At 35.5% G+C, this 21166-nt stretch overlaps 3 protein-coding genes across 3 annotated transcripts; all 3 read right to left on the reverse strand.

The window, feature by feature from the left end:
* Nucleotides 1–5598: 5598 nt before the first annotated feature.
* On the reverse strand, nt 5599–8793 carry Rox8 (TIA1 cytotoxic granule associated RNA binding protein Rox8). The gene is made up of 3 exons (XM_018544900.1): nt 7737–8793; nt 7117–7413; nt 5599–6992 (listed from the first exon to the last, which is right to left on the reverse strand). The coding sequence occupies exons 1-3, from the start codon at nt 8322–8324 to the stop codon at nt 6696–6698; spliced, it is 1182 nt and encodes a 393-aa protein (XP_018400402.1). The 5' UTR covers nt 8325–8793; the 3' UTR covers nt 5599–6695.
* A 4842-nt stretch (nt 8794–13635) lies between these two features.
* Nucleotides 13636–18446, reverse strand: Git (ARF GTPase-activating protein GIT1). The gene is made up of 13 exons (XM_018545183.1): nt 18355–18446; nt 17934–18067; nt 17720–17832; nt 17295–17481; nt 17016–17146; nt 16744–16933; nt 16606–16678; nt 16164–16358; nt 15917–16077; nt 15066–15236; nt 14785–14961; nt 14122–14352; nt 13636–14061 (listed from the first exon to the last, which is right to left on the reverse strand). The coding sequence occupies exons 1-13, from the start codon at nt 18410–18412 to the stop codon at nt 13864–13866; spliced, it is 2019 nt and encodes a 672-aa protein (XP_018400685.1). The 5' UTR covers nt 18413–18446; the 3' UTR covers nt 13636–13863.
* A 526-nt stretch (nt 18447–18972) lies between these two features.
* On the reverse strand, nt 18973–20603 carry PCID2 (PCI domain-containing protein 2). The gene is made up of 5 exons (XM_018545051.1): nt 20502–20603; nt 20383–20424; nt 20195–20316; nt 19637–20118; nt 18973–19549 (listed from the first exon to the last, which is right to left on the reverse strand). Exons 1-5 carry the CDS (start codon nt 20520–20522, stop codon nt 19032–19034), a joined length of 1185 nt encoding a protein of 394 aa, XP_018400553.1. The 5' UTR covers nt 20523–20603; the 3' UTR covers nt 18973–19031.
* Between the last annotated feature and the right edge of the window lie 563 nt (nt 20604–21166).

The following is a 21166-nucleotide window of genomic DNA, read 5'->3' on the forward strand; positions in this document are numbered from 1 at the left end:
CAATAATTTGCATTTAATATCAGGGTGCTCATTATCGTAATTAACACGTAATACTTGCAATTATAAGGAAATATGCATTTTAAAGAATACATGATTAAGTATAGATCTGCAATTAAAGGAAATATATCTTTTTAAACTTGTAAATATACTTTCAATTATTATTTATAAAATTGACACGAGCAAGTTGAATATAATGACATATTATAATCCGATTCATTATTGCAATAGTAGAAAAACTACATTTGCAAATGGAACAGTGCACGTCCAATCAGATAATAAAACATAAGGTCTATCATATACTATACAATATACAATACATATAAGAGGATATTATATGTAATTGCATAATTACTATATTCATGTGATATAGTATTGTAAAATATCGTATACACATACAAATATGCAGACAGGTGTCTCTGTAAAGTCGAGCAGAAATATTAAATTTTACCTTATATGCGTTGATTCTTTATAAAATGTACTACAAGGTATATATCTTCAAGTATAGTTGATTTTCAAACGAATGTTAAACTTGTTACGTTTGATACTATTTCGAAGATACATTTGATATTTTTATTAATATACTAATGCGTGTTAAACTTACGCTAAACTATATACGATTCGTGATTCGAGACAGTGATATATTCGTTGAGTTTACATTTGTCATTTATCGTTCGTACCAATGGAGCAATATTCTTTTTTCTGAGATCAAGGAACACGAATTATCACGAATTGTGCACATAATTGAATGCAAACTTTAGAAATCACGCGGCTATCATGACGCACAGAATCATAATTTTATATGTAAAGAAAACGAAACATGATTTGGGAAAGGAGAAATTCTGTTTTAATATAAAATTCTATAAAACAACGAACTGAGAATCCGATATGTGCTATATGAAATCCTAAGCATTTATAAGAATTATGTATAAGTTTGACGAACATTGCTATCGTATTCACAAAAAATGAAATTTACTAAATTGTGTGTGCGTGTGTGTGTGCGTATATATATATATATATATATATCACGGTCGAAGTGTTAATAAATATATACACTTACTGTAGTCTGCTATAAAATGTAAACGCCGAGACACTATCGTGTATACATACTAATCAATGTATACATATAATGTATACATTGATTAGTATGCATTTATTAAAGTTAATATTTTGACTGTGACATATATATATATATATATATATATATATATATATATATAACATACACACACAAGTATGGGGTATTTTTGTGACATTTATCTATTGCTTCCGATGCTCAAAAGTAAAATAATTATGCATGTATAATTAAACAAATTATGTATTCAAAACGGAACTATATATATTATAATACTCTGCAACATGACGTACATTTATTGATCATTCCAAATCAATAACGATCATTCGTGATATAAAAATAGTTTTGTAGAGTAAAACTTATTATGCAAAATAATAAACAGTAAATTATTTTTCAATGAGTTTTATGCAAATGATGCTTCTTTGATACAGTGGAAGAATAGAAAATGTTATTTGCAGCTAAATAATAATTATTTAATAACAGATATCTCTATTTAGAAATAGAATACGATGCATTTGTTAAATAGATATTCCATAGCAGATAAGATATAATAGACATATGTAGATCTGATAGCTTATTCTACAATGCGACGCATAAATATGGCATTTCGAGATTCGCACTGTTGTAATTATAAAAATCGTGTGATACTAAACAGCATTTAAGATGTTACTGCGATGATAAACTCGATATTTTCGCGGCACTTTTTAATGTACTTAATGCACAAGGAAACGATATACAAATGTTCTCATGAATCATAATTCTGGGTCTTTCTAGATATTGTGATTTTGTTCGTTTTTCTAGAGAGCGTATTTATGATGCCGCGATGAGAGTTCGATTTTTAAAAAATTATAATTAACATGATCGCGGAGCTTGAGTATCGCTGAGTGATGCTGACTCAAATAATTTATTTCCAAATTACTTTGTGATATTAGTTCTTTATATTAATCTTTATGCACTGCCTATGTAGATTATAATATTATATATCATATTATGTATGATATGTATTGCAAAATATGAATTGTTATAAATATATTAGTTTGAAATTTATGATAATTTTGCAACAGCAAATTCTGTTTCGCATATAAAGCTAGATTATTCGAAGACCCTGGCCTTTTATTGTGGAACATGCTGAGCCTTGATTAAGTTATTTTGCTACTTTTATAACATATAATGGTAAAAATTGAATAAGAATAATCGGGTATAATATTTATGCTATATATTATATTTAATACCATTTAGTATAATGGTAAATATACACGAGTTACAAATTAAAAAAACTGTGCATGATTACAAGGTTTTTCCCCTTTTAAATTATCTTTCTAGTTTTAACGTATCAGTCATATTTAATTATCGTTTTATAAGTGATTTTGCATTGACAACTTTTAAGATGATCCATAATCCATTAATCAATATTGTTGTGTTCTCTTGTAACAAGCTTGTTAAATTACTCCCATGATTTTTACTAATTTCGTTGTAATTCGTTCCACGAGAGAGGTATGATCCATGTATATCCAACAGTATTATAGAATATTTTCAGTAAGCCATGTTGTAAATTAATCAAACGTTAGATTATATGTACATTTTTACTAAATATTTGGTAGTATATATTATAAAAAAAAAACCTGTTGCGCCGGCAACGACATAGAAATAAACGGGAATAAAAAATCCGAACCTTGTGTCGTTGACGACACAGCTGTACCGTACATAAGTTCGTGAGAACGTTGAAATCGATAAAGAAATGACTCTTGTATTGAAGCATTAAAATATAACGTATCCTTTCCTACTAGTTTTTTCGTCATTTTTGCTACATATACGCGTAGACATATTTTTTCCTCCTAGAGTACGTTTCGTTTTCACGCTCATACGCTGTAAGCATGTAAATGTCAGTTCATCCTTATTGTCTACCAAATATTGAACAACGACAAATAATGCTTACAAGCGCAAAACGGAACGCACCCTTAATATTTATCCATATTCGCAAACTCACGAACAATAGGATATCTTTAATTTATACCGTGGTAGTCAACGTCCACAATAGAATAATTATACATATCTATTTAATAGATGTTTATCAAAATAACGATCGATTAAATTTCTAATGTAAGACTAGCACAACAGATTGTACAGAAATGTGAAACATTCTGACAGTATTTCATCAGAGTACCGTTGATTCGAGGAATGCGTTTACGAAGTATGTAATAAATGTATGTAAAGTACAAATTATTTCCCTCATATTTGTGCTTCCTCTTATGTAAAACCAAGTTGAAATCTTTAAAGATACTTGATTCTCAATTTCCTTTCTTTTCCTTCGTTCGTTTAATTTGTGACATTGAAAGGTATTTTCTGGACAGAAATATACGTTTTGAGATAATGTTATTATTTGTAACGTCCAAACTTTTTCTTTTATCGATAAATATTATGCGAATTATGTGAAATATCAGACAAAAAAGTAAACTTGAACTAATAAAAAGATACGAATGTTACTTTCACATGAATTGTCGTATAAGTGTTGAAACGTTTACAAGTAATTCCTCGAGAATGTCTTTTCAATTATCGTGAATGGTCGTTGTACGAGTATGCAAAAAAAAAAATAAAATCATACTATAAGTACATGTAGTTGAGCATTGTGTTCATTTTACACCATACACAACTGTGTCATTCACCATAGATTAATACACCATACTATACCTTACCTTACTCATTCAATTATTCTACTTAATTGCCATTAATTATGAGGAAAAGCAGATAGATACGCAAGTGGGAGAAATTACTGTTGAAACAAACGGTCACGAAATAATGCACGATATTATGTATTTTAAATATTTATTCCTTTTTTTTTTTTCATTCAAAAGGACAATTTGTTTTTATTATAAGATAACATTATCCTAAGCATCTTCGAGGGTTCAACACCCTGCCGTACCTAAATTATTCTTTATATAACATTTTTTGTTTCCTCTCTTACGATTTTCCTACCGATTACATCGCAGGCAACTCCGCGGTTTCTCTTAAATTGGCTTTCCGTCTGTTATCGCTTTGTCGCAGCCAATCGAATCGTTACCATGCCCGGCTTTATTCATTTCCATTATTTACCTCGCATCTCGTTTATATACTGACTTTATACAAATTGGTTTTGAAATTTTTTATGGCATTTTACCGTCGGTGGTGAACTGAGGTGATAAGCATTCTCACATGTCAAGCATCATTGGAAATTATCCATTTCGAGCCTCTTTACGAACATTCGCGACACAAAATAAAATAATAAGCTCAATTATTCTTGAAATGGGGATATTTATTGTTCCGTTGGAACGGTAGATACTTGAACTCTTACCTTTTTCAGAAGAATGCAATGGTGTGACGCGACGCAATCACGCATACAAATCTCGTAAAACAAGTTGTTTCGCAAACAACAACTATGTAACAGGGCTCGTGTGTCTAGAAGTTTAGATACTAAGGCACCGACCAAGATCATCATGTAATTAATTATATAATTTCAGATTAAAATGGCCAATAAGCAACACTGTAACACTTGGAAACAGATCTCAATTAACAATGTTCAACAAATGAAAAAGGAGGACGACGAATGACGTCCCTCTGTGATATATTGATATTTTCACAGTAAAATTATCGATTCATTTGAGTATATCACATTTAGAAATATACAACGTACGTAAAGTTTCTTCCGGAATCGGTAGCCTGAGAGACTAGTCACCAGAGCCCTAACGAGAATATACCGGAGAGAACAAAAGAAACTATCGTTAATTGTGCTACGCGAAAAAAAAAAATTTGAGTTACTTGAGTTAACTTGGAAGACACGAAGGAATCGAATCGTGTCACGTACAGACTACGATGATGATGATAATAATTCACAAATGTATGTATATTATATCACGATTGTCAATCGAATCATTTCATGCTGTATTGCAAAAACAAGATACCAATTAGCGACGTTCGCATTACGAGCAACCAAATATGGCATATGTACGTTTTCAATTTTTATACGCGTATTTTAATCCCGAGACCAAGATATCAATGACTCGTCCCTTGCTGATGTCCCGATGGAAGTATGCGTGCATTTATCATTATTATCGTACTTAAATTACATTTATTTGTTATTCTTCGGTCAGCTAGGTCGTCTATACAAACGACGAGGAGTAACATCACGGTATATACGACGGAGTACGTTAATACCGATATCTCTTCGGATCTCTAACTAGACTCATTTTTAGCGACGCGATCAATCTCTACATTTATTCTTTTTTCTCCAAAATTACGAATATTCGCATAAAAAAAAAAAACAAGCGCATCGCGATTTTCATATTTAAAAGTGTGATCCACTTAACACTGCAAATGCTTCGTTGACCAATTAGAAGAGTGAATTTTACGAATCAATCAATATCAAAGAAAGAGCAAATGCTTTCAAGCGTTAAGTAGATCGCATTCAGAATATAAAATCTTCGAAATACACTGAAGACATGATGGAAGTTTACTAGAAGAGATCCAATGCACTATTTAACATACAACGTCGCAGCAATTAATGTATTTGAGCTTGCACTCGTACAAGGGAATCTCGATTCACTGATGTCTTTAGCAAAAAACATTCATACTTTCTCTCTCTCTCTCTCTCTCTCTCTCTCTCTCTCTCTCTCTCTCTTTCTCTCACACACACGCATCACTCATTCACACACGTACATGCACACTTTTTCTTTCTTCCTTTTATTATTCTTCTTTGAAGATTATAGCAAAATTTTATACATTAACCACCGACGATAAATATCACATAACGAGATAAAGTTGTAACTCGTTACTCAACTCTCGCAGAATTTATTTGTTAGGGAGCCCCGCACCTTAGCATACACGCGTCCAAAAGTCTAGCTACATCACAGGCGCCGTGTCTAGCTAACCGCTCTTCTACCTTACTAACTATGTCCAATATTAGCAATACTCTTCTTATTTATCTCAAATGAACATTTCTCGCGCGCGTTGCTTATCGACAATTCGATAATTGAAGAGGGAGATGTCAGTGGCAAAAATGTTAAAAAGGTATCAACAACAACGCAAAGAATTGCCGCATACGTACGTCACTTGCGCAGCACAACGGATGCGGGGCTCGGTTGAGTGTCAGGGGCCGCGAGGAAAAGTTTGGAGATATACCTGGTTCAACGTTGGGTATATATATATATTTTTTTTTTTTCGAATATATATGTGTGTATGTGTATATATTCGAAGCCTAAGTCGTGAAATTCAATCAAATTCTAATACCATGACACGCGTCGTACGAGCATCATCGCAAGTCACCGTCATTACTTGTGTCTCAATATACGTCATGTGTGTCTATGACAGAAAAGAAAATTGTAACGTCTTCAGCGTCGAACAAATCGTGATTGTGTGCAGAAATATAGAAAGGAGAGAGAAAAAACCGCCAGCATATCATATTCTACTTTTTCTATTTCTATTTTAAAAAATTGGTTTAAATAAAATTGCATTAATCGTGGAAATGATTAGTTACATCATCGAAAATTCGAGCGTTGAAATAATGTTGAAATAGGTATATGTCAGAACGATTTTCGCGATAACCCCGGGACAACTATATCGTACGTAACAATTAGCCGGTCAATGATCAGTTTCATTGCGTAGGGTACTGATGTGGCATGGTATATGTTACCATAGTGGGCTGTTGGCCTGGAGGCAAGGGCGCACTCGCTGTCGGCGGTGCCGCGGTGGCTTGCGTTGGTTGCCAAGCTCCTGCGCCTGGAGTGGGCATCCTCATGCTGTTCATATACTGAGCCTGTTGTCCATAATATTGACCATAGTATTGCGCAGGTTGCAAGAACTGACCCTGCATTTGCGGATAGCTCTGTGGATACCAATAACTCATCTGTTGACCATAACCATACGCATATTGTCCTGCTCCTGCTGTCACCTGTTTGATGGAAAGACACTCAATTATCTATCTGTTTCTATAAAATTCCATCGTTTATGTGACAAACAATATATAATAATTTGCACAGTCTCTTTCTCCCTCTTAAAAATATGTAAGCAATTACCTGTTGAGCTTGATGATTTGCATTGGGACCCACACTATTCGGATCACCATTTTCTTTTCCCCAAAAACATTTAACAATGCTACCGTTGATTTCTGTATTATGTGTCGTTTCAATGGCATGTGTCGCAGCTTCCTTGGTTGTGAATTTGATAAAAGCATATCCCTTGTCTTTGAACACTCTTATGTCTTGAATGGTACCAAAGGGAGAAAAGGTTTTCTTTATCAGCTCGTCCGTGATACCGTTCGTAAAACCTCCACAATATACGGTACAATTGGTCGGACTACTTTGGTTATATACCTGTTGAGAAAAAAGAAGACGTTAAGTTTGATCTGGTTTTGAAATTGGTATAGAGAAATGAAGGAGAGAGAGAGATAAACGGATTCTCTTGCTTTCTCTCTGTGGCAAACGAGTGGCCACGTAGTAGTGGTGCCTTTGCCGCGTAGAAACGGTAGTTTGTCCGCGGTCGACTTTATACGTTAGACCCAATCGTCGAGCGTGACCAAGAGGAGAGGAGAGAAGAGTGACATAGAGAGACTAAAATCCAACGATATAAAAATGCTCCTACGCGAGCTCGTCGCAGAGCAAAATGCAAAGAGGTAAAGAGGTGAAGGATCACGTACCTCCTCGTAGTTGGGTTTACTATTGTTGGAATGCCGCGGCCTCTCAGACCTCGGTGGCGGCGGTTTCCTAGTGGACCAGTTGGTCCTGATGCTACGTGAACCGAGCCACTGGCCGTTCATCGCATTGATAGCCGCTTCGGCCTCGGACTTTTTAACAAACGAGACGAACGCGTAACCCTTGCTCTTAAGCGTTTGCGGGTCGCGGACGATCCTGCAGTTGCTGATCTCGCCGAAGGGCGCGAATGCCTCCTTGAGCGTCTGTGTCTCGATTTCCGGCGAGAGATCGCCGACAAATATGTGATGATGATTGCTGGTGTCGAGTTTCGGCTGATTGCCTGGACTGGTCGCCCAGTTAACCTTCATCTCCTTGTCGAGGAACGAGCGCTTGTTCATGGCGGCCAGCGCCGTGGCCGCGCACTGATGGTTCGTAAACTCAACGAAGGCATACGGATCGTTGCCGGGTTCTCGGATAATCTTGCATCCCTTCACGGCGCCGATTTGTGAAAAGAGTGCACACAAAAGGTCTTCGGATACCGAGGTATCCAGGTTGCCCACGTACAGCGTACGTGGATTACTTTCCTCGCTCATGTTCGCACGCGCTGCTTGGCGCTGCTACGGACGCACCGTCGTCGCGACGAACGCACACTTTCACTTTTCGCTACTTTTCGCTCGTTGGCTCGCTCGCCCGCTCGCTCGCTCGCCCGTCTGTCCGTCCGTCCGATTGTTTATCGTTCGATCGTTTGCGAGGTTTGTTCGCTCGCTTGCTCGTTCGTTCGTTCGTTCGTTCGTTCGCTTCGCCCGTTCGCGAACACTTTCCCCTCTCGCCGAAGTTGCTCGCTCTTACCCTCCACGGCCTCCACGCGTCACACGCGTCACAGTTACACAGCTAAGCAGGACAAGCTTATCCGCGGGAAACCGAACGCTGCGGCGACAGTGGCAACTTGTCGTCACTCGCAGCCGAGTGTTCGCAACCATCAACATTCAGGCACTTAGCAGACACCGAACCGTTAGTTTTTTTTCCTCGCGCACGACCGACGGCGACAATAAGAACGCTAAGCTACACCCAGCCTCTACGTCATACTAATACATAAAATGGCCGCCCCGCGCGCCTCACCGCTCCTCGCCGCTTCGCAGCCCGCAGAGCCCGCTTTCCCTTTGACTCGCGCCGCGCCGCGCCGCGAGTGCAACGGTATATACGAATGGTAAACGCGAGCAACGCGCCCGCTATACCGCAAATCCTGGCAAATGGCGCAAATCCCGGCAGTTCCCGGCTCCCGGCACCGCGCCGCGATCAGACTTGCTCGCGTGTGATCGCGTGCGCGCGCGCGCCCGCGCTCAGCGATCTACTATTCTGATAATCTGTAGTGATTTGGCGACGATGATTTGCGAGTAAATATCGGAACTACTGACAAGTATCGACGCTTAAAATTCGGCCAAGAGACACGTGTTTTTCTACCACAATACAAGTAACGAAGTAAACTCACGCGCGGACCATGCCATTGGCTTTGCGAAACTCACTAGGTACGTATTCCAATCTGTTCCATCTTCGATTCGACGTTCGTCACAACGGAAATCTCCCCCCTGTGGAAACGACGCTTTAAAAAGGGTGCCTTCCAACAAGCGACACACATGACACGATATGACACGGTGTATCAGCCTTGTTGTTCGCCAATGTTAAACAAGGATGAGATAATCACTGTGTCGCATCGTGTCACTTGTTGGAAGGCACCCAAAGTGTAGTCAAGGCCTCTTTCACCAACGTCGATTAACTTAATCGACGATTAGTCCATTGGAATTGACCAATCGCGTCTGTCGTCAAAACTAAATGATAAATGCGATTGGTCAATTCCAATGGACTAATCGTCGATTAAGTTAATCGGCGTTTAATCGGCGTTGGTAACAGTCGCCCTTAAGCCCATTCTACATTGGTCGTATCGTAGACGTCGCAGGTCACAAATTTGTTGCAACAGCCAATCTGATGTGTCAATTAGAAGTCTGCACCCTAAGTTTACATAAGTTTAAACTTGAATGAATTATTGGTGGAAACCAATATTCTAGTAAACTTTGGTTAACCGAGTGTCACTAGAGATTAACTTTTTAAACCGCGTTGGTAGAAACGAGGATTACGCTTTGAGTTTTTTGTGTACCAAGGCCCTTATGCCTACTGCCCATTGTAGAATGGGCTTTAAGCGTGTAATAGACCACAGTGACATCAAAATCATATTAAGGAGAATAATTAATTATCATTGGTCGATTTCTACGCCTTGCTGTTATTGCACATTGTAGAATTGGCTTAATGCGCATGGGTTGGCATTATGCATGAGATGGAACGCAGCCTTTGGCTACGTTCCGTTTCGAGCATATGTGCGCATTTTATATAGTGAGCGTCACGTATACTATAGAGGAATGCGTGCATATGCGTGAAACGGAACGCAGCCTTTGATATCCTCCAAAATGTGTTTTATGCGTTTACATCATCATTTGTATCTTTTAATACGCGCATAGCCCATGGCACATAGAAATATCCCGTGGTAAAGTACCACCTTTTTACCGACTCCTGTCTGTTTTAAGAGCCTCCTGAGGCGCTGTCGCGATGTGACGCTCCCGCCGGTATTACGTCACTGCAGAGTGATTGGTCCGAGTAGCGTGGGAAGGCCACGCGCGGCCAAGATTGGCCGCTTGACTTATTCGAATTAAGAAAGAGCGTCTTTGTACGAGAACTGTCCTGACGGCACGGCACTGCACGGCACTTGACGGACGATCGACATCAGTCGATATTTTGTGTGAAGTAATAAAATCTGTATTTACTCGTACACAAGTCCACTTGCTGTGTGTGTCACCTGTGCCTTCCTGACAACAGTTTCCACAGAAAATCTCTTACAGCTGTAAGAGCTACAATGTTCAATATGTCGAAATTTGTGCCAAATAAAGAGCATTCGCGGACAGCATTAATTTTTTGTTTTCATTTGAAGAAAACTGCTGCTGAATCATATCGATTACTTCGAGAAGCTTATGGTGAACATGCTCCATCGCAAGATACGTGTGAACGATGGTTTCGGCGTTTCAAAAGTAGTGATTTCAATGTTGTAGACAAGGAACACGGAAAACCGCCAAAAAGGTACGAAGACGTAGAATTGCAAGCATTGTTGGACGAAGACGATTCACAAACACAAAAACAACTCGCAAAGCAATTGAGCGTTAGTCAACAAGCTGTTTCCAATCGTCTACGAGAGATGGGAAAGATTCAGAAGGTCGGTAGATGGATACCACTTGAGTTGAACGAGAGGCAGATGGAGAGGCGCAAAAGCACATGTGAAATTTTGCTCGAACGATACAAAAGGAAGTCGTTTTTGCATCGTGTCGTTACTGGGGATAAAAAGTTGATATATTTTGAGAATCTAAAGCGCAAAAAACCAGGCGTACCATCCACATCGACCGCAAGACTGAATCGCTTTGGCAGGAAGACGATGCTCTGTGTTTGGTGGGATCAGAAAGGTGTGGTCTATTATGAGCTGTTAAAGCCTACTGAAACGGTTAGTACCAAACGCTACCAACAACAATTGATCGATTTGAACCGTTCGCTACTCGAAAAACGACCAGAATATCGAAAAAGGCAACACAAGGTCGTTTTTCTCCATGACAATGCTCCATTACATACAGCAAAATCGGTTCGCGACACGTTGGAAACACTCAGCTGGGAAGTGCTACCCCATGCGGCTTACTCACCAGACTTGGCTCCTTCCGATTACCACTTGTTTGCATCGATGGGTGACGCACTTGCTGACCAGCGCTTTGGTTCGTACGAAGATGTGAAAAAATGGCTCGATGAATGGTTCGCGACAAAAGGGGAAGATTTTTACTGGCGTGGTATCCACAAATTACCCGAAAGATGGGAAAAATGTGTAACTAGCAATGGAGCATACCTTGAATAACCTTTTTATCGTTCTTCTGAATTCAACGGGTTTTTTTTTTAATCTGTATTTCATACTTGTACACCTGGTAAATTTGATGCGCAATAATGCTTTAGTACGTTCGATGTAAACGCATCCGTAGTGCGTATCAAATTTAATACGCATACCAATTCTTTCACGACATAAACCAGGCCATTGACAACACAGTGCATTGCAAAAATTTCTTGAGGGGCTATGCAGAATAAAAGGAATAGGGAACAGAGAATAAGAATTTCAACCTATCAGAAATTATATAATGTGGAATAAACGTGTATTCCATAGTACATGATTTCTGGTAGGTTGAAATTCTTGTTCTCTGTTCCCTGTTCCTTTTATTCTGCGCAGCCCTTACTGTACGAGAATACGCCTTGAGAATTAAAGTGCCTTTTCACGCTGACGATGGTTACGTAATTATTACGCGATACACACGTGATAAATATGCCTCTCATGGGACTTATCCACCGTATAGTAATCCAAAGACGTATATACCATACGAATTAGCCAGAGTCAAGAATCTTCAAAAATTTGATTATTTATTTACTATCCGAATTACATTACAGTGATACAGTATTTTCATTATTACTATACACATTTGTGTATTAACAATAAAAATGCATAGATATATCATTATAACATTGTCTTACTTTAGCATTGATAACATGTTTTATTGTACAAATTTAACAAGTCAGATAAAATAATATTTACATTTGATTATTTTTATATTTGCAATATTGCACAGATTGTTTTTTTTTTTATAGTAAAAAAATTATAAAATATATAAAGACTATAATTAAACAATTACATGTTATGGATTTAGTAGTAGTGATGTACGAAATAATAAATTTAGAATAATATACAATAATGTTTATAAACTTATAATTATAATTTTAATATCATTGTATTATTTTCGTTAAATAAATTAATATTAAGATATAATGAAAAAATTGAGGGAAATTAAAACGATACATATAGGAAAACAGTATAAGAGATAATTCAATTTTTACGTAGTTATTTTTGGAAACTGATAGTACTAATAAATATTTCAAATGTATCAGATGTAAAGAAATTTTTATCTGATATTTCACACAAGTTATCAAATTTCCATTTATGATACATTTGTTAAATTCGATGATAATGTAATAAGAGCTTGCGTGCATGCGATAAAGTTTTTGACACACAATAAACATAAGACACATACAAGGAAAAACTTATACATACAGTAAAAATATTTGTTAACATTTTATATATCCAGGAATTTTTCAACTTTTAAAATAATCTTTTACTGAGCTACATTTGGAAACATCCGAATGTCTCTGTATATCATTTTGTTATTTATCTAATTTTAAACAAGAATAAGATATATAGGGGCATCTGGGTGACGTTTCCAAACACACATCTGTAATTCAGCATTTCGGTGACAAGGGTCACACATTTGTAAAATTTGCTTTTTTTTTTAGCAAGACTTACTAAACAAAACTTATAAACTTAAATTGCATACTCGTACATGTAGAATTCATTGGTTTGCCGCTATTCAGTCTTTCAGTATTATAAATCATATATTACTACATAATTTTATATACATATATATTCAAACAATGTCATGTTTTATCTATATTAGATTGTGTTCAATCATAATTGTTTAAATAAATTTAAGTATATTTTTAATAATCTTTACCTTTATCTATCTCGCAATACAATCTAATAATAATAATGAAAGAAAAATTATTCTGTTTAATATTTACTAAACTTAACAAAAGGATAATGAATGAATGAATTATTGTTGCAAAGTAAATTTATATAAAGCATTTTTGCCATAACTATGAAATTAATCCTCATCAATATTCGCAAATCTAACGTAGATATTTTCGTTAATCACGTTGTGAAAAGTTAATAACAAATGTTTTTCACAATCTTACATAATTTTAAGTTACATAATCTTATTCCACGGAGTTTGACTTTCTTAATAAAAAATGTTTAATTATATTAATTTTAAGCAAAGATATGTTAACTTAAAGTACACTAGATCCACGAATACCAATTAAGGAAATTTCAGACTGAATACTCGCACCCCTTCCCTCCTACTAGGGACAGAGATTCAAAAAGAAAAAACATCTAATAGATTCAGTCAGTAGAAAATAAAGGCACTCCTCAATACTTTCTTGTGACATTGAAAGGATCTACATTTGAAATTGCGTGACAAGTAGCTTAGTTGCTTTGGCAATATCGTAAGCACATGAACGTACTTGTTGCAAACAACGATCCATATGCTCGGCATCACTAGTGCATCTTTGAAGACCGGAACATTCTGCCTGAAGTCTTCCTGTATTGCCATTTAACTGGCGTAAGGCAGACCTGATATTCTCCTCAATTGGATTCTACAATAGATATAGTAGAGATTTCCTCCACTAGTGAAAAAGGACAAACAAAGAACTTACCTGAGGAAATATAGCAGTTAACTCGGCCACAGCAACGCGTATTCTCTCAGCGCAAGGAACGAAAGCTTCCCGTTGACTTGGGTCTTGCATAGCCATCCATAGTTCTTGAATTCGCCTGGTAACTTGTTCTGTTCGTCGCGTTACTTCTTCACTGGGTGGCAGATTAAGTGGACCACATTCCCACAAGCTTTGCGTGTTATTCCGTGATAATACTTCGGTATCGCGTTTTGTCTAATAAAATAATACAATTATATATGGTGTACATATACCAAGCCTCTGTAGTTTTAATTGTGAGAAACACCTATTTAGTTAGCGGAAGATCTAAAGTTCGATTCCTAGCCGAGGTAATATTTTTTGCAATAAATTATTTGCAATTTTTAAATTTCATCAACATATGACAACATTTTTGTTAAAAGATGCTAATTAGAGCATAAAAAATTAATGAATTATTAGTATAATTTAATAAATAATATTACTATTCTGGTTTTGCTCATGAATGCGTTTTAAGTCCAGGAAAGCATTTCGACGCGCGATATGTAGAATCAGAATATATGTATATAAATTCATAAGAAATATGTATACTTAAGCACTAAAATCCGTTTCAACCAAGTATAGGGTACCTCTCATTTAAAAAATTGGATTGTTTAAAGAAAAGATAATTACTTGGCAAATAGTTGTTGACCATGCTGGTTTCCGTAGGCCTTCTCTAGTCTCATACATAGATGCCGGTCGTTGATTTCCACGTATAGTGGACGTTTTGATGTCATGCACCGGCTCTAATTCAGGTTCTTGTTCCCCAACAATATGTCCATTCATATTCCCATCACCAGAACCTTTGATCTAGATTAATCCAATTTTTTATATTTGTGACATTTATCATGAGATTGAACATTAATGTATTATAAAATCGATAACGTTATTCAATAAAATTCTATAATAGTTACTTGTAACATATGCTTTAACTCGTTGTTCTCTTGAGTGAGTTGCTCAATGGCAGTTTGCAAGGTGTGTACCTGCTCGCGGAGATCTCGTACTGTTGATTCGGATAAGGTCAATTGTTTTTTTAAAACTTCTACCATAGATGGAAGACCCTTGGCGATCGGTGTAAATGTTTCCTGAAACAATATAATACAATAATAATTTTTGCTTTAAATTAACATACATTGCAACAAGTACAGAACATGTTATAATGATCACGCAAACAAATTGTTACAAATATTAATGTATATATCTATATTATATATCATTATACTATTGTGTTATTAAATCATGGTATAAATTGTTTAGTAAATTGCGTTTAGTAGATTGCTAATCAGTATATGAATCAGTCTAATTAATGTTTCACAATGGTCAAAATTTACACTGTTGGCAATGATTGCACATGCACATACAGATCTGTGCACTTGCCTAGTAACATCGCCTACAGAAAAGCCATGTGCTCAGCCAATTCCTTATTCCTCTTTTTGTTAATAGTGCTGGTACCTTTAATTAATATTTTACCACAAACAGGTAAATGTGACTAATACCGACTTTTGTAAATTTATATACATACTTTTTTTCATTTCACTACTGATGCAAGTTAAAGAAAAGTGAACAATTTGTAAAACTAGAATATACTTCCGTATATATCTTACAATTAGTTTATAGTAGTTAGAAAAAATAAAACGTCCTATTTCTATGCAAGAACGTCTAATATTTTTTATTATTATTCCAAGGATGGATATAATCACGTTTGTTAATACATTTCTTTCATATTTAAATTTAGAGCTTTTTAATTACCTCATGACTAACTTACTTCTTTATTAGTTTTCAGCTGGTTTGAAATGTCAGATGAAGTAGATGTTAGAGCAGCATAATCATCGTCAGACGCAACACTGTCGTACAAAGGCTCATCGTCAGACACTTGCGATCCATGCTTACCAAGTTGCTCTTTGCGAAGCATAGATACCGCGGGATCTAAAGAAGTATGAAGATACAAAAATGTATAAATGATGAACAAATACTCTCATAAAATAACTGCGCTAATAATTTGGTAATATTACTTTGAAGTGCATTGTTGGCAAGCGTATGTCTTCGACTCGCTTCAACCAGTAAATCTACGATAAGAGTAGTGAATTCCTTGGGTGTGAATCTTGCTAATTTTTGCCTCCCTTGGTTTCTAGTAGATGACAATTGTGGATTAACTGGCAGAAATGGAACGGTACATTTCTCCGGGAGGGATGCAGTTGAAAACCAGACTATGCATAAAATAGGAAAATCTACTTGTCTGAGCATATCATGTTTCAATCATTAATTGTTTATATACTTTGTTATTTATTACTAAATTTTTGCTGAAGTTTAAATATTTACTCACCCTTCCAAAGGAGTAGCACGACAAAGAAATATAAATATCATTAATTATCTGTATTAGTATAAAATTCATGCATTCTATTTGTAACTATAGCATATCTAATTTCTAATAGATAAAAGAAAAGTGATACTCACTGGTTTCTGTTTCCCGGCGATCCACCTCATCATAAATATCCATGGCTAACTCCTCTAGCAAATGATTTGGTAACTAAAAAAAATTTATGTATAGAAAAAAACAATATATATAAATAAAACATACAAATGTCTATATACCGTTTGTAATCTGTTTCTTCCTTCTAAAGCTAACTCGTTTTTATCCAAGAAAGAAAACAAATCAGAACTAATGAGATGTTGATCACCTTGATGACTTGGTTTACGGGAGCATATATGATATGTCAGTCTATCTGTTACTTCATACATACATTCAATTATACGTTCAGATAAATCCATATGTCCTGCCATTCTGAAATGATAGAAAGGATACTTGAAATAAATCAGATATAATTGAAATACTATCTGTGGATGATAATGTTGCCTATACATACTTGGCAATATCAGCTGCTGTTTGTCCATTTAAATCAACTACACTTGGGTTTGCACCATTAGCTACTAAAAGTTCTACTTGGAGAACTTGACCAGCACGAGCTGCCACATGTAAGGGTGTGGTTCCTTTCTCCTACACACATATATGCACATGTGTCATTTTTTTTTAACAAAAGATTTTAACAAAGAAAAAACAAAAATGTCTCATCATAATACCACGATTATTTGCAATAACTGTGTCAGTATATTATATTTGAATAAATCATTATTACAATATATACCTTGTAAAAATAATTAGGATTAGCTCCCTGTGCCAATAGCCTTAATGAAGTTTCTAAATTACTTGTACGAACACTACTGTGTAACTGCCTATTCAGTTCCTCCTCGGTACAACATTCCTCCTTGCTTGGCCGTAATATAAAGGCTAAATGTTGATGCTTAGCCTTAATAAAATCTGCTTTTACTGGACTATAAACAAATAATAAAGTAAGAAATAATTGTACATCAATAAAATGCATCAAAACATTATCCTTCTATATATTGTTCAGAATAGAGTTTAATCTACAAAATTAACGAATAATTGATATAGTCTCCATTTATGATAAATCTAATTTATTCTAAAAATGTCAATTAGTATAAAATATTAATAAAAATTATATATTCAACAACAAAATAACACATGTATCACACATAATGGAATACTAACTGTAAAGGATCCTTTGGTTGTGGTTTTCGTCTACTAATCTTGGAGTTACTGGGATCTAGCAAGGAATGTTCCCAAATACTGTTGGCTCCATTATCACTCAATGTATGCACCATCTGAGAATGTTTATTCAGTTATTTCAAAAGTGATTTACATACATGTAAAAAGTTTAATAAAAGATCATCTCTCAAGGCAGCTGTAGCTATTGCATACTAACGTTCAATAGGTACGTATTCCAAACGCCTTTGTGTAATGATTTGATATGTGACACATGACGTCCTAGACTACGATGAATTCCACAGCAATCGTCGCATAATAAAATAGCTCTATTTATTGATGCCCATCCTGGCTCTGAAACAATAGAGATGATACTCACATAATTAAATAAGCTTTGCCATTTTGTAATATACTTGTAAGGAAAAATTGAAGTAATTATCTTAACCATGTTGGTGAGAATTCTGAATGACAAAAAGCTAGGTACGAGATTAACAATATCACACAATGTAAATTGCATTCGTATCTGTCTCACGTATATTTTATTATGTTGTAAGAAGAGAATTATGTGATCTCAATGAAGCTGTACGTGGCCGAATAATTATAATTAATAAAAATGATGAAAATAATGATGCTGTGCTCACCAAGTGTCCCGCAGTCAGCGCATAAGTCTGCGCTCGCTCTGTGTTTAGGACGCGCCATACTAGACTTTCGATTGATGGCACTCACTCCCGTACATTACAGTGTTTATTATGCTGTATTACACTGCATCGCGATTCTGCGATATAGACAATGAGGATGGACAGAGACGAAAACGAAAATAACAATTTAAAGTAAAGCGAAATAAAAACGTGAGTCAGATCGTTATTCCATTACGCTTTTATTTCATTTTTACTCTACCACTTATTACCTACTACCAAGTGCTACCAATAAATTCCTGATGATGCAGAATAATCGCTAGTTGCATTAGTCGTATGATCGTAGCGTCTGTCAGTGGCGAGTTTCATAAATTTCAAATCGAAAGTGGAAGATTGTTGATAAAATAGCGCTCTGTTAGCGTCTCGGTAGAGATCTATAAGTTTTTACACCGATCGAGTACGAGTGAAGATGATAGTGAGCTAAGATAATAATGATCTAATTAAGATGAATTGTACATCCTTCTTGGGAACGAAATTAATAAGAATAAAAAGTAGAGAATAATAACTCTATCTGAAATATTCTCAAAAGTTTCCCTTATTATTAACAATATCACACAATATAAATTGCATTGAAAAAAACACGTTTATTATGTAAAAATAACAATAATTACAATTATGATCAATTACGGTATAATGGTAGATAATGGTGGAAAAGGATTTTGTTTAGATATAACTAACTTTTTATGCTGGTAAGATATGTAACCTTTAATTTTGCCTTCATATATTAAATTGGCAAGAAGACATTCTGTTTCATCCATATCTATATCCTCCATTCCATACATCTGTAACGCCGCGATCAAGCTCATCACTGATATTTGATGTGTATTCAACGCCAAGTATACTTTCTTAAATAAATTTCTATAAGCGATTAGTTTGAGCTTTTCCACAATTAGATATATGCCTGCGTCGATGAAAAAGGTTTCATGTTTTGCCATTACTCTTTCTAAAGAACGTAAATCTCCTTTCCTTACAGATTCCCTTAGCTCCCAAAATTCCATCAAGTTATATTTCTCTAAGAGATGTTGCTTGGGCATATATCCCAGTAACATCTTGACCGGTACAAGATAAGTCAAGATCAATCTTTTATTCTTCGAGCATTGTATGTGACAATGTTCAAACGCATAAGTCAGATATTCGTCGGCTAAAACAATTTATGTTAGAGATATTATTTGAATAAAAATAAAAATTGCTATAGTTTGCAAGAAGCAAGACAAAAAATTATATTTACCAATCTTATAATCGCTGTCAAACATTGCTTTCCGACCAACAAAAAACTTGTAAGTAATTTGTTGTGCCAATGCAAAGTGATCTTTGTAAGGAGATGATTCTATGGCTCGTATCAAAGGTCTGCACAAATGTAATTTATTAATTCTAAAATAGACTTTCAGTAACTGATTAATTAAAGCTAGCATTCCCCATCGTTTTGTGTCTTCTTCCGAACTTCTACTGTCAGCTGCACAAACTCGAAAACAGGCCATCAAACATTCTGCACATTTCTCTAAAACTTCACCCGGCTTTACGTTCTTATTGTTTTTACAATTTTCTGCACCTATCGCCAATAATCTTAGTTCCAAACACATTACATTCATTACTGGCAACATCCAATTTTCTTCCTTTTGCATTTGTAGAATCTTTGCAAGATATTGTACAGCTGAGCTTTGATAATTGTATATAACCAATGGATCATTCTTTTTCATAGCAGATGCAGCTCTATGAGAAATAAAAAAATTAATGCACACAATGTGAAATACATTTGTTAAAATAAGTTAAAAGAAATGTATTTTACTTTAAGTGACAAAGTACCAAGTCGTCTAATGGTGTAGATATATGCTCCATGACTTTGTTTATGGCACTTTCCGATCCAATTTGAGGCATTAAAACATGATTGTGTCGCAAAGACAAGAGATCCTATAAAAAATTTAATATTTATACGATTGACATAATCCTAGATTAAAATATTCGTGCATTATTTACCGCCAATCCTTCCCCGTCTTGGTTGAGCCACACTCGCCGAATCTGCGAAATAAACAAGGTGAAAATCGATATTAATGCAGTCCATTACTGTGTTAGTATTTATCAACTTTGCATCCTACCTGCATTACATAAGAATCCATTTTGATTGTACTTAAAAAAATATTGATTCTTCGCAGATAAATAAATTTTCAATCAAATGATAGACTGTACCACAAAGCGTATACCTGCCAAACTGTGTCAAACCATGATGTAAGGAAACATCATGGTGTCAAACTATGCATGCGCACAACGCAATTTTACAGTAAGCAGTTTGTAGATTGAAATTGTAACGTTTCCGTCCGCCATTTTGAATTTAAATAGCGGTAATTTTAAACTAATGTATTGGGATGAATAGATCAAAAAGCAGGGCCCATACTCTGTAAAACATACACGTCTACCAATGTACAGAATATGGACACTGATTAGTGATCATGGGATAAATATTGATAAAATCAAGCGTTAATTTTGATCACGCGACCTATGTATTGACATTATAAATGAGCATAAATATGAAAAACTACATTACATTATAGAGCATGAAAATGTGACCGCATTAACGGCTTCAGCGCATGTAAGCGCATGCTCACATCGCAATATTTCGTAGCTATGACAGATTTCCTAACCTGAATACTTGAATAGTCGTCATTTTTACTCGATTAATGTCTCGTTTTACAGTGCAGAACGACGTTCTTTTTTTCTAGTCAAATCCGATTTTTTACACAAAAAACGTATCTATTGGGTGTAT

Source organism: Cyphomyrmex costatus, unplaced genomic scaffold, assembly GCF_001594065.2.
Source record: "Cyphomyrmex costatus isolate MS0001 unplaced genomic scaffold, Ccosl1.0 scaffold474, whole genome shotgun sequence".
Taxonomy (NCBI): Eukaryota; Metazoa; Arthropoda; class Insecta; order Hymenoptera; family Formicidae; genus Cyphomyrmex; species Cyphomyrmex costatus.

Excerpts from the sequence above, each read along its gene's own strand:
- Rox8 (XM_018544900.1), bottom strand. The coding sequence starts at position 8,324 with ATGAGCGAGGAAAGTAATCCACGTACGCTGTACGTGGGCAACCTGGAT. Across the intron at positions 7,414-7,736 it reads GTAAACCCAACTACGAGGAG|GTATATAACCAAAGTAGTCC; the intron begins GTACGTGATCCT and ends TTTTCTCAACAG. Across the intron at positions 6,993-7,116 it reads CAAATCATCAAGCTCAACAG|GTGACAGCAGGAGCAGGACA; the intron begins GTAATTGCTTAC and ends TCCATCAAACAG.
- PCID2 (XM_018545051.1), bottom strand. The coding sequence starts at position 20,522 with ATGGATTCTTATGTAATGCAG. Across the intron at positions 20,317-20,382 it reads AAGACGGGGAAGGATTGGCG|GATCTCTTGTCTTTGCGACA; the intron begins GTAAATAATGCA and ends AATTTTTTATAG. Across the intron at positions 19,550-19,636 it reads TGACAGCGATTATAAGATTG|CCGACGAATATCTGACTTAT; the intron begins GTAAATATAATT and ends AAATTGTTTTAG.
- Git (XM_018545183.1), bottom strand. The coding sequence starts at position 18,412 with ATGGCGCGTCCTAAACACAGAGCGAGCGCAGACTTATGCGCTGACTGC. Across the intron at positions 17,482-17,719 it reads CAACCAAAGGATCCTTTACA|TCCAGTAAAAGCAGATTTTA; the intron begins GTTAGTATTCCA and ends ATTTGTTTATAG. Across the intron at positions 14,062-14,121 it reads TAACTGCTATATTTCCTCAG|AATCCAATTGAGGAGAATAT; the intron begins GTAAGTTCTTTG and ends TATCTATTGTAG.